General features: G+C 35.6%; 1 protein-coding gene across 10 annotated transcripts in view; it reads right to left on the reverse strand.

Moving 5' to 3' along the window:
- Window positions 1-14,391, reverse strand: part of Cep170 (centrosomal protein 170) — a 103,471-nt gene that overhangs the window by 18,695 nt on the left and 70,385 nt on the right. For 8 of the 10 annotated variants that reach the window (XM_060364753.1, XM_060364752.1, XM_060364750.1 and 5 more), the window contains one exon: window positions 8,630-8,864. In XM_060364753.1, coding sequence (XP_060220736.1) covers window positions 8,630-8,864 — 235 coding nt within the window. The remainder of the gene's footprint in view (window positions 1-8,629; window positions 8,865-14,391) is intronic. The other 2 variants (XM_060364751.1, XM_060364747.1) reach the window with 1 other exon arrangement.

The following is a 14,391-nucleotide window of genomic DNA, read 5'->3' on the forward strand; positions in this document are numbered from 1 at the left end:
CAAAATCATTGAAGAAAATTTCCCCAACTTAAAGGAGAGGCCAATAAGAATACAAGAGGCCTATAGAACACCCAATAAATTTGACCAGAAAACAAAATCCTCCCGCCACATAATAATCAAAACCGTAAGTATACAGAACAAAGAAAATATACTAAAAGCTGCAAGAGAAAAAGGCCAAGTAACATATAATGGCAAACCCATTAGAATCACACCTGACTTTTCAACAGAGACTATAAAAGCCAGAAGGGCCTGGATGGATATCACGCAGACCCTAAGAGAACACAGATGTCAGCCCAGGCTACTATACCCAACAAAACTCTCAGTCCTCATAGACGGAGAAAACAAGATATTCAATGACAAAAACAAATTTCAACAATACCTACAAACAAATCCAGCATTACAGAAGACACTAGAAGGGAAAATACAACCCAAGAAAACTAGCTACATTCAAGAAAACACAGGAAATAAATAACCCCACTACAGTAAAACAAAAAGCAACCAAACACACAACCGTGTGACCACAGCCAACATCAAATTCAAAGGATCTAACAGTCACTGATCATTAATCTCTCTCAATATTAATGGACTTAATTCTCCAATAAAAAGACACAGACTAACAGAATGGATGCGTAAACAAAACCCAGCAATCTGTTGTATACAAGAAACACACCTAAGTCACAAAGATAGACATTACCTGAGGGTAAAGGGATGGAAGACAGCTTTCCAAGCAAATAGATGCAAGAAGCAAGCAGGAGTAGCCACTCTAATATCTGATAAAATAGACTTTCAATCAAAATTATAAAAAGAGATGGGGAAGGACACTTCATACTCATCACGGGAAAATTTCACCAAGAAGACATCACAATCCTGAACATCTATGCCCCAAATACAAGGGCACCCACATTTGTGAAAGAAACATTGATAAAACTTAAACCACACATAGATCCCCACACACTAATAGTGGGAGACTTCAACACCCCACTCTCAACAAAGGACAAGTCAACTAAACAGAAATTAAACAAAGAAACAATATCTCTAACAGAGGTCATGAATCAAATGGACCTAACAGACATTTACAGAACCTTACACCCAAACACAAAAGAATTTACCTTCTTCTCAACACCTCATGGAACCTTCTCCAAAATAGACCACATAGTTGGTCACAAAGCAAGCCTCAACAGATACAAGAAGATTGAAATAATCCCTTGTATCCTGTCTGATCACCATGGAATAAAGCTGGACATCAACAACAACAGAAATAGCAAAAAGCCTACACATACATGGAAACTGAACAACTTGCTACTAAAAGATAGCAGGGTCAGGGAAGAAATAAAGAAATTAAAATCTTCCCAGAACTCAATGAAAATGAAGATACAACATACCCAAATTTGTGGGACACAATGAAGGAAGTGCTAAGAGGAAAGTTCATAGCACTAAGTGCCTTCAAGAAGAAATTCGAGACAGCGTATTCAAGCAACTTAATGGCTCACTTAAAAACCCTAGAAAAAGAAGCAGACACACCAAAAAGGAGTAGACGGCTGGAAATAATCAAACTCAGGGCTGAAATCAACCAATTAGAAACAAATTAAACAATTCAAAGAATCAATGAAACCAAGAGCCGGTTCTTTGAGAAAATCAACAAGATCGACAAACCCTTAGCCAAGCTAACTAAAAGGCAGAGAGACACCACCCAAATCAACAAAATCAGAAATGAAAAGGGGGACATAACTACAGACACTGAGGAAATCCAAACAATCATTAGGACTTACTTCAAAAGTCTATATGCCACAAAATTTGAAAATCTAAACAAAATGGACAATTTTCTTGATCGATTTGACTTAAATAAGCTGAATCAGGACCAGGTAAATCAATTAAATAGTCCTATATCCCCCAAAGAAATAGAAGCGGTGATCAAAAGTCTCCCAACCAAAGAGAGTCCAGGACCAGATGGCTTCAGCGCAGAATTCTACCAGACCTTCAAAGAAGAGCTAACACCAATTCTCTTCAAACTATTCCACCAAATAGAAACAGAAGGAATATTACCAAACTCATTCTATGAAGCCATAGTTACCTTGGTACCTAAACCTCACAAAGACTCAACCAAGAAAGAGAATTTCAGGCCAATCTCCCTGATGAACATTGATGCAAAAATACTCAACAAAATACTTGCAAACCGAATACAAGAACACATCAAAGATATCATCCACCATGACCAAGTAGGCTTCATCCCAGGTATGCAGGGGTGGTTCAATATACGGAAATCCATCAATGTGATCCACCATATTAACAAACTGAAAGAAAAAAAACCACATGATAATCTCCCTAGATGCTGAAAAAGCATTTGACAAAATCCAACATCCATTCATATTTAAAGTATTGGAGAGATCAGGGATACAAGGCACATATCTAAATATAGTAAAGGTGATATACAGCAAACCTATCAACATCAAACTGAACAGAGAGAAACTTAAAGCAATCCCACTGAAATCAGGGACAAGACAAGGCTGCCCACTCTCTTCATACCTCTTCAACATAATTCTGGAAGTCCTTGCTAGAGCAATAAGACTGTTGAAGGAGATCAAGGGGATACAAATTGGAAAGGAAGAAGTCAAATTATCACTATTGCAGATGATATGATAGTATACGTGAGTGACCCCAAAAACTCTACCAGGGAACTCCTACAGCTGATAAACACCTTCAGCAAACTGGCTGGATGCAAAATTAACTCAAAAAAATCAGTAGCCCTCCTGTATACAAAAGACAAAAGGGCTGAGAAAGAAATTAGGGAAACAACACCCTTCACAATAACCACAAATGACATAAGGTACCTCGGAGTAACCCTAACCAAGGAAGTCAAAGACTTGTATGAAAAAAATTTCAAGTCTTTGAAGAAAGAATTAGAAGAAGATATGAGAAGATGGAAAGATCTCCCATGCTCATGGCTTGGCAGGATTAACATAGTAAAAATGGCCATCTTACCAAAGCAATCTACAGATTCAATGCAATTCCCATCAAATTACCAACACAATTCTTTACAGACCTGGAAAGAAAAATTCTCAACTTCATATGGAATAACAAGAAACCCAGAATTGCTAAAACAATCCTCTACAATAAAAGATCTTCTGGAGGTATCTCCATCCCTGATCTTAAGTTGTACTATAGAGCAACAGTTTTAAAAACTGCATGGTACTGGCATAGAAACAGAATGGTGGATCAATAGAACCGAACAGAGGACCCAGAAATAAACCCACACACTTATGGACACCTGATCTTTGACAAAGACGCCAAAACCATACAATGGAAAAAAGATAGCATCTTCAACAAATGGTGCTGGTCCAACTGGATGTCTACATGTAGAAAAATGAAAATAGATCCATACTTATCACCCTGCACAAAACTGAAGTCCAAGTGGATCAAAGACCTCAACATAAAACCAGACACATTAAGTTGGCTAGGAAAAAAAGTGGGGAATACCCTAGAACTCATTGGTACAGGAGAAAACTTCCTGAACAGAACACCAACAGCACAGGCTCTAAGAGCAACAATCAATAAATGGGACCTCATGAAACTGAAAAGCTTCTGCAAAGCAAAGGACACCATCATCAAAACAAAGCGACTGCCTACAGATTGGGAAAGAATCTTCACCAACCCTTTATCTGACAGAGGACTCATATCCAGTATATATAAAGAACTAAAGAAGGTGAAAAGTAGCAAACCAAGTAATCCACTTAAAAAATGGGGAACAGAGCTAAACAGAGAATTCTCTGTAGAGGAATATCGAATGGCAGAGAAGCACTTAAAGAAATGCTCAACCTCATTAGCCATGAGGAAAATGCAAATCAAAACAACTCTGAGATTTCACCTTACACCCATGAGAATGGCCAAGATCAAAAACTCAAGTGACAACACATGCTGAGAGGTTGTGGAGAAAGGGGAACCCTTCTCCACTGCTGGTGGGAATGTAAACTTGTACAACCACTCTGGAAATCAATCTGGCGCTTTCTCAGACAACTAGGAATAGCGCTTCCCCAAGATCAAGCCATACCACTCCTAGGCATATATCCAAAAGAGGCTCAAGTAAACAAAAAGGACATTTGCTCAACCATGTTTGTAGCAGCTTTATTTGTAATAGCCAGAAGCTGGAAACAACCCAGATGCCCCTCAACTGAAGAAAGGATGCAGAAATTGTGGTACATCTATACAACAGAATATTACTCAGCAATGAAAAATAAGGAAATCATGAAATTTGCAGGTAAATGGTGGGACCTGGAAAGGATCATCCTGAGTGAGTTGTCCCAGAAGCAAAAAGACACACACGGTATATACTCACTCATATAGACATACAACATAGGACAAACCCACTAAAATCTGTGCATCTAAAGAAACTAAGCAAGAGAGAGGACCCTAACTAAAACAGTCAATCCCCATCCTGAAAGGCAAAGAGGATGGACATCAGAAGAAGAAGAAAACAGGAAACAACCTAGGAACCTTCTACAGAGGGCTTCTGAAAGCCAGAAGAAGAAAACAGGAAACAAACTAGGAACCTACCACAGAGGGCCTCTGAAAGCCTCTGCCCTGCAGACTATCAAAGCAGATGCTGAGCCTGATGGCCAACTGTTGGGAAGAGTGAATGGAATTTCATGTAAGAAGTGGGAAATAGTAAGAGCTGGGGAGGACAGGGTCTCCAAAGGAGATCAACAGAACAAGAAAATTTGAACACAGGGAACTTCCCAAAGACTCATATTCCAACCAAGGACTATTCATGGAGATAACCTAGAACCCTGCACAGATGTAGCCCATGGCAGTTCAGTGTCCAAGTGGGTTACATAGTAATGGGAAGAGGGACTGCCTCTGACATAATCTGATTGGCCTGCTCTTTGATCACCTCCCCCTGAGGGGGGAGCAGCCTTACCAGGCCACAGCAGAGGACAATGCAGCCACTTTTGATGGGAACTGATAGACTAAGATCAGAAAGGAGAGGAGAACCTCCCCTATCAATGGACTTGGGGAGGGGCATGCATGCAGAAAGGGGAAGGAGGGTGAGATCGGGAGGGGAGGAGGGAGGGGTTTATGGGGGGATACAAAATGAATAAAATGTAATTAATAAAAAATTAAAAAAAAATTGAAACAGGCAGAAAAATGTACTTTGGATCAGAAAGTTTGTGATTTTCACATGTTTGGTAATGACACTTATCTTATTCAATAAATTAAAGGTTTTTTCTTTAGAGACGTATGTTGTAAAATACTTTACAGTCTAACAGGTATATCAGAAGTTCAGGAAAGAACTTTTAAGATTTTTATTTTTAATACTAAAAACATATACAGTGCATAAAGTATTTTATCATGATAAAATATAAAACTATAAAAATATTAGAATTTGGACTGAAAATATAAACCTTTACTGGTCGAGATTCTTGATTATAATACTTCAGTAAAATATTTTGTAAATTATTACAAACTTAATGGTGGCCTTAAACTCCAACTATAAGTGGATTCTCATAAATTTTATGGGATTTACAGAACACTTAAGTCCTAAACAAATTAAATTATCACATTTCTCTGTTGTTCTTAAAATCTAACATGTAATTAGTAACCTATTATGTTAGCACTGGTATTATGCCTATCACAGACTTACAGACTTTATGGTGAAAAAAAGAACATCAATCCAGGTCTGATTCTGAGTCTATTTCTGACCCGTCTGGTTAGATCCAATACCATAATTTATGTTACCACACAGAGCCAGCAATATTCATTCTGTTCACAATCTCTTGTGATAACATTTAGTATCATGGTTTTTAAGTATTTTCTTTGTGAATATTTTCTCTAACAATGATTCTAGCTCCAACTGGTTTCTTATGTTTCAGCACAAAAATATGACTATGTTATCCTTTGGGAATACTTAAAAATCTTGAATTATTTTATATAACACATATAAAGAACTCACTTATATATAAATATAATACAAAGTATAATTCCATAGAGATATATATAAAAAAAGATCATAGTATCTTTGCAAATCATAGGGCTGAGATAAAATATTACACTGGCTTTGTTTTTAAATGTTCTCTTAATATTCTTTTATCTGAAATTCTCTTCTCAAAGTATAACTGATACAATGCATATGAAATAATGAATTTAAAACACTATAATATTAAGCTCCTTGTGATCCAAATGTGAACCATGTAACATTCCAGTGTAACCTTTTAAGGTTAGAAGTAGTCATTTGCAAAGGTAAAATTCTAGCTTTGTGTACCTAAGTATTTATAAAACCACTAGACTCTATCAAAGTCTCACTAGAGGACTTATCTTATGCTGTACTAAAGCACATGCATCAAGAACATCTGTAAGAAAATCACCTTTCACCAACTGTGCTCTAATTTGCTCATACAGTTAAAATTCTGAATTAACCTTGTTTTTATTAAATACAGGTTAAGAACAATGAAAAAGGGCTACATTGAAAAATAAAAAGATGGATCTATCAGAGCACAAACTATTTTTGTAACAATGTTTCAATTACATTTCTCAATTATAAATATCTCAAATATTCTTCAATGCTTAGTTTTTTTTCAGATGACATTAATATTCTATAAAAATACAATTATTTTTTATTTAGATTTAAAGCCATTGAAAACTTTTTCTTACGTAACTCTAACTTACCAATACTCTTTTAGAGCACTAAACATTATCCCCCTCCTCTTATAGTTTTGTTCATCCTTCCTATCCTATTTTTCATGAAAAACAACAGTTCTAAAATCCCAAAGGCTAATCCTATTAATACAGTTTTACCCACAAAAGAGGTAGCTAGGAATGAAAATTGTTAGAAAGGCTTGGGCTTAGAATCTCACAGAATAAACAGTGACAACAGCAACAACAATATACATAACAAATAAAACAGTGACTCCAGTCACTGTTCACTCTTCTCTCTCTGGATTAATAAAAGGTTTGTCCGTCAACAGTGCAAGGAGGTTGGTCTTTCTAGTTTATGGCAGAGTATGAGGGACAGACAGCCTTCCAAGGAGGAAGAGAACGTTCTAGTTCTCTTTGGTGCCACTTGACCTTCACGACACAAGAGCAAAGAAAGACTTGCTGGCAGCTATGATCAAACACAGAAAGTCAGGCTTCCCTGACTGCAACCCTCTGTTAGCCCATGACTCACAGACTACTTTTCTCTAATTAGACCAACTGCCTTAAAATCTTTAATAAATAGTTTCATTAAAAAATCTGACCACAAACTGGGCGGTGGTAGTGTGTGCCCTTAATCCCAGCACCTGAGAGGAAGAGGCAGAGACAGGAGAATCTCTGAGTTTGAGGCCAGCCTGGTCTACAAGAGTAAGTTTCAGGACAGCCAAGGCTACACAGAGAAACCCTGTCTTGAAAAAACACACAACAACAACAAAAAACCTAAAACTGAAACAAATGAACAACAACCCCCGTCCCCAAACCTGATCACAGAATTCAACAAAGAAAAAAAACAAGATCAAATTATGGTAAGCTGAGGCTTCTCTTATGGACTAATTGTACATATATTGTTTGATAATATTGCAAGTATTAAATTTAATGCCTTAGTGTAAAGGCAAAACCAATTAGCATGTAACAGTAAAAATCTTAATGCAACGTAAGCATTCTACATTAAAATTTAAAAATCTTAAGAGTTAAACAAAGTCCTTAGGTTTCAGCTCTTATGGTCTCTGTTGAGTCTGAAGTGTTTAAATGTAGTATTAGTAATCATATTTGCAATGTGAGCTTCACTTTTCATACGTACGCAATGGTTATAAGCAATCATTCAATAGTCATAATCATCATGTTTTAGGTGAGGGGCTGAATTAATTGCACTTCATGAATTTATAAAAATGTAAGCAAAACCAGGCAAGGTAGAGTATACCTGTAACCCCAACATTTGAGGCCTAGAAAGAGAATCCCAAATTCATGGTCAACTAAACTTAGATTTTACAGCAAAACTGTCTCAAAAACCAAACAATAATACAGGTAAAAATGTGCCTATTCAAAGTTGCCTAGTAACATTAGGAGCCTATCTGTTCCTTTATATTAGATTAAAAGGAGAACAATCTGTACTCTGACCAAACAAATATTAACTATGAGGATTTTAACTACCGTTCAAAAGTTATCTTTACCAGCATCTCTACTAGAAATTTTAGAGAGTGAGGAGAACAAAATAAATGGATACTATGATGTGTTCTGCCCTATGTCAACAACATGAACATTAAATAATTTAAAATGAAAACAAAAGGGAAAGTATGATAGAGAGTAATTCTTTTGATGAGACATTTAATTAAAACTTGGGGATTTAATTTTTGACATAATTTGTACAAATGAAGAAGCAAACTTTTGTTATTAACCTGCAATGTTTTTAATTTTTTTAAAAAAACATTTGTTTTACTTTCTGTGTGTGTGTTCCTGAGTAATGTCTGCATACATAAACATACTGCAGCAACCTGTGGAGGTCAGAAGAGGTATCGGATTTCTGGGAACTAGACTTAAGAGTCATGATCTGTGATGTGGGTATTAGGAAACAAACCGAGGTTTGTTTTTTTTTTTGCCCTTTAAATGCCAAGGCGGCTCTCTCCAGCCCCCAAAAGCCTGCAAAGCTGATAAAAGACTGAAAACCAACCTGGCTATCTCTTCTCGATGGGCGGTCCAGTCTCGGATATAGTCTTCCTGTTCTTTAATTCGGTGCTTGAAGGAAGAACTGGCAGGCATTGCTGATCCACTACTCTGCATGCGAGTGGTTTTCAGGGCTGGAGAAGTACGTAGACGAGTATGTTTAGGGGAATTACGGTTTGATCCAAATTCATCTTCTGAGGTGGAAGCATAATCAGTAGGAAAGCGCCTCCATCTTGAATTTACTAAATTTGTTTAATTATTAAAAAAAGAGTTATTATGTTATCATTTTAAGAATTTAAAATAAAAATCATGATTTCAAAATCACGAGAGTTCACACACAGCACAATTTTCAGGAACTAAGACATAGACCTCACGGAAAATTTTAAGTCTATTACTCCTTAAATATAGAAACATTACACTCTGGTGAATTAAAAACAATGAATAATTAAAAACAATTGAACAACCATGTTTTTTCATAGTGTAGTAAATAAACATTCAGATGAAAAAGTTCATAATGATAAACAACTAAGCAAGCTCTAGTCATATATGCTTAATGTAGGTGTTTTTCAGTTGCAAATACTTCTTGAGTAGAGATATGGATGCTTTTTAAATGACAGCAAAACCACCAACAAGACAAAAATAAAAAGGAAAAAGATTTCCTCATGCCACATGGACTTTCAACACGGAGATGATGAAATCCCTCTTTTCCCCACACACAAATGTGCATAATTCCTGCTACAGAAATTATGCCTTGATGGCAGAAAAAAAAAAACATTACCTCTGTCATTCAACATCCTGTTATGCTATGGTTGGAAAAAATCTTTTTACATGGTAAAAAAAACACAACAAAGCATCTTCAATACAACTCTGTGCCGCTTTAACACTGAAGACATATGGCCAAACTAGACAATGGTGTAAAATCTACAAACCATGAAACTACAAAAGCTACTCTCACAATCACTGACATTTGAGGCACAGGAGATAGTCACATTAAAGAAAGTGGCAATTACTTTCTTAGTCAATAAAGACATATAAAATGTTATTGCTGACACATTAAAAATCAGAAGACAAATTAATAGACATTTTACTAATGTTAATAAAAGAATAAAACATACAAGTAAATTATAAAGTATAAACAAGTAAATAACAGAGAAAATAATGTCTAATTCATAGTAAACTTCACAAGGGCAAGAAATATTTAACAACGAATGTATGCCTAGCACTTAGGCGATGGGTTTGATTAGCAAATGATTTAGAATAGTTCTGAATAATGAATGGATTCCTGGATAGACATCATTTGCATTTATAAATTCTAGAAGCATGAAATGCCTTTGGTATTCAAAGTGACAAAAAATATTAGCAACTGCTGTAATTCCCAACTGCCACTAACTATATGAATTTTCTTTCTCTCCTTTCTCCATTCTGAATTTGACCTACTCTCTATAGAAGGCAAGTGAAGCCTGGGTTTTCTTCATCCTACACTAGACTTTCATACTTTCCTGATACTTCTTCTCCAAATTGTATTTTTCTTGCTCTTAGATTAAACTGATATACATTGCCACTGGAGATAGCTTAAAGCAGAGAAATAATGCTTCAATAAAGTCCTATTTGCAGCTCCTGGGTTAGGACCTAGATTGACAGGTACAGGAGACTAAGCAAATGTAGAGAAAGCTCATGGGTCTCCACAAAAAGAACAAACACTTTTTCTTCTGATGAGGAGTGCGATAGTTAATATTTCATTCATTGTTAACCTCACAGGATTTCAAGTCATCATGGGAACACAACTCTGTTGGTGTCTATGAGCATGTTTTTAGGAAGGTTTAACAGAGCAGGGAAGACCAACTCTGAACCCATGGAATAAGTCCATATGAGAGAAAAAAAAGAGAAAGTGGAATGACAGGAAAATAGATTATAGAAGATTTTCTGATTTTGTTTTTTACCTATTCAGATTAAATAAAATTACTTTCATTCTTTTGAATTTTCTACTGTTTATAGAAATACATTTAATTTATTTAATCAGGTTCATTTGAGATACTGATCTTACTAAGACATTTATTAGATCACTAAATTGAAAACCTACACTATAGATGTTTAAAGTACCAATGTCTAATTTGTTGGTTGGTGAATTACTAGCTATCAATACATATTAAAATGAAAGCAAGTTTCAAGATCATTTTAATCTTGTAGGCCACAAGAAACTGATCTGTTTATAACATTATAAAATTTATTTTAAAAAAGCAAGCAGAATCATATGTTTCAAAGGTACATATCATATATGTATTTTTATATTCCTTTGAAAAATAAAATTATGTGCTAAACTTTATTTTGATAAATAGCTTACTGTCACCCTGCCAAAAAATAAAAAAATTAGTTATAAAGTGTACAACATTCCTTTCTTGCTAAAGGTGTAAAGTATAATGTTTACTACAAAAATACTATTATCTGTGATATCTAGAGTAAAAAGGATTTATTAATACACAGCTGTGTATGCTTTTTAATATAACTAAAGCTATGTTGATCTTAAAATATAACTACATATTTAGCAAAAAAGATCAAATACATTTTATTCTCATTACATATCAGAGTACTTAAAAGGGGAATTAAAGTACAAACAAGTTTTGTTGTGTATATTTATTAATATTTATTAGAAGGATCATCTGGGCAGCAAAATTTTCTGAGAATGTTTTGTATTTGCACTGTTCATGTGAATAAAAATTAAAGAATGCTCACTGTTTAATTTTCACTGTTTCAATTTTGAAATTTAGAATAAGAAGGGAAACATTTAAGACAAAGATTAAAAATATTAACACTTTCTTTTTTATTAATAGTTTATTCACTTTATATCCCTGCAGTAGTCCCCCCTCTTGTTCCCTCCCAATCCTACTCTCCCTCCCTCATCTCTTCCCATGCCCCTCCCCAAGTACACTGATAGAGGAGGTCCTCCTCCCCTTCCCTCTGACCCTAGCTTATCAGGTCTCATCAGAATTGGCTGCTTTGTCTTCCTCTGTAGCCTGAAAAGGCTGCTCCTCCCTCAGGGGGAGGTGATCAAAGAGCGAGTCACTGAGTTCATGTCAGAGACAGTCCCTGTTTCCATTACTAGGGAAACCACTTAGACACTGAACTGCCATGGGCTACATCTGTGCAGGGGTTCTCGTTTATCTACATGCACGGTCCTTGGTTGGACTATCAGTCTCAGAAAAGAGCTCTGGGCCCAATTTTTTTTGGTTCTCTTGCTCTCCTTGTAGAGTTCCTGTCCCCTCCAGGTCTTTCTCTCTCCCCCTTCTTTCATAAGATTCCCTGCACTCTGCCCAAAGTTTGGCTATGAGTCTTAGCATCTGCTTTGATACCTTGCTGGGTAGAGTCTTTCAGAGGCCCTGTGGTAGGCTCCTGTCCTGTTCCCTGTTTTCTCCCTCTTCCGATGTCCATCTAGTTTGCTTTTCTGAATGAGGACTGATCATTTTACCCAGGGTCCTCCTTCTTGCTTAGATTTTACTATGTTTAGATTTAGTATGTTTATCTTACATTATATGTTTAATATCCACTTATAAGTGAGAATATACCATGTGTATCTTTCTGCTTCTGGGATGCCTCATTCAGGATGATCTTTTCTAGTTCCTACCATTTTCCTGCAAATTTCATGTTTTCCTTGTTTTTAATAGCTGAGTAGTATTCCATTGTGTAAATGTATCACAATTTCTGTATCCATTCCTCCCTGAGGGAAATCTGGGTTGTTTCCAGATTCTGGCTATTACAAATGAAGCTGCTACAAATATGGTTGAGCAGATGTCCTAAAAATATTAACAACACTTTCTAAACTGTACACTTACAACAGTGACACCAGCTACTTTATTAGTAGTGGTGGCACTGGTACTCATAGCAATATATATAGCTTTTAGAGACAGGGTTGGTCTTGCTATATATAGTCCAAGCCTGGAATACATTAAGTAGCCCAGGCTGGCCTGGAACATACTGAAGTCCTCTTGCTTTAGCTACCCAAGTTCTGGAATTATGGGTATTCACCAAGACAGTTGGTCGACTGCTTTATTGTGATAACTTAGGGTACTTAATTTTAAACACCAAAATCTTGAACAAAATAAACCTGGGTATTTCCATTGTCACCAAAAGAATATAGAAGAAAGGCATGTCGTTAAACCCTTAAAAGCAAATTCTACCATAGAAGCATAAAAGAATTGCTACCAATAATGCTAGACATTTCTTTTCCTTTTTTCTTAATGCTAGAAATTTCTAACCATCAATTCTTACCATATTAAATGAAAGAAAAACCTAATAATAACTAAGTCGAAAATACTGAATCAAAACACTACAAAATAATTTTTACATATGTCAATACGGACTTGATCACGTGATAGATAACTCCCAGGTCTTTAAAGTCACATGGAAAATGGACCCATTGACCAGTTTGATTCCATGTTTTTTTAAGCCTTAATTTTCTTTTTTCCCCCGCTCAAGATTATGCAGTTATCTTAAATAAAAATGTTATAGCATCAAAGACATTCGACTGTTAAAATCAAACATAAACCTTCTAGTAATCATTCCTTGCAACAACTATTTAGCATATTTTTCACTGACGTGGACTGGATAAAATAGCAAGATTCCACTGTTTTAGTGAATAACACCAAAACTATTTCATATCCATCTTGTATCTACTTCTAGTAATGACATAACAGATACTAGCTGTCTTCTGGAAGCTAGGAAACAGTACTGTTTCTTAATAGTAGAGTAACAAAAGTTAGTAAAAGGCCTTGGATTCTCCTTCTGCAATGAGAGTTGATCAGGTTAGGTTATTTCATCTCCTGGTCTGAGTTCCCTAAATATCCTTTCTAGATCTTAAATTCCATAACTCTAATTATGTAATATCTAAACTAATAAATTTAAAGAATAAATGTAACACTTATCTCAATTTTACCTAGGGAATTTCATTAAGGAATTCAAGGGTTTTCAATCTGTTTTCGATACAGAAAAGTGAGTATCAATATCTGTATTCAAACCAGAAGTAAAATTTACTCTATTTATAATATGAAATCTTATACTTGTTTCTCAGACTTTCCAAGCAATCCTCTTTAGACCACATCTTAAATAAGTCCCTCCTGCTAAAGAATAAGGAATAAAACTAGATTACTCCTGCAGTAAGAGTTAGTTAATCAGAAGAGAAGAAGCTACTTCATGCTCCCTGGTAACACACAACTTACATCACAGCTCATGTTAGGATGGAAGGAAACGTAATGCTTAAATGGAGGTGAGGCAGTATTGCGAAGAAATATGGGTGCACTCCACAGAATGCAGCACAAAGAAAATGAACTGAGAAGGTAGAGCCATAAGAAACAAATAACTAACAATTCATAAATAATTAAAGATTGATATGTGAGAAAAGATTAGAATATCATTTTTCCTTTAGGAAGCTCAACTGGATATTCTCTAGTTTCAGTCTACATCTAGTTCTAATGTAGTCTATAACTTATTATTAAAGGCACCAGTGTGGACTAAAAAAAAAAAAAAAAAATGGAGTAGCAAAAGCAGCAATGAAAAGGAAGAACAGAAAGAGGGAAAAAAATCTTTACGAAGTACTGTTGGTTTTGAATTGTGGAGGATGTATTATAAATCAAGCAAAAATAAAAGGAAGATTACGCACCAGAGTTCCTCTACTTTTAATTCAAGACTTGGGGCTCACTAAGCCTGCTGATAAGAATCATAAACCTTCCAGTCTTCCAGCAGCTGGTCTACCTATCCTGGCCTTTTCAGCCACCCATA

This window comes from Meriones unguiculatus, chromosome 11 (assembly GCF_030254825.1).
Source record: "Meriones unguiculatus strain TT.TT164.6M chromosome 11, Bangor_MerUng_6.1, whole genome shotgun sequence".
NCBI lineage: Eukaryota > Metazoa > Chordata > Mammalia > Rodentia > Muridae > Meriones > Meriones unguiculatus.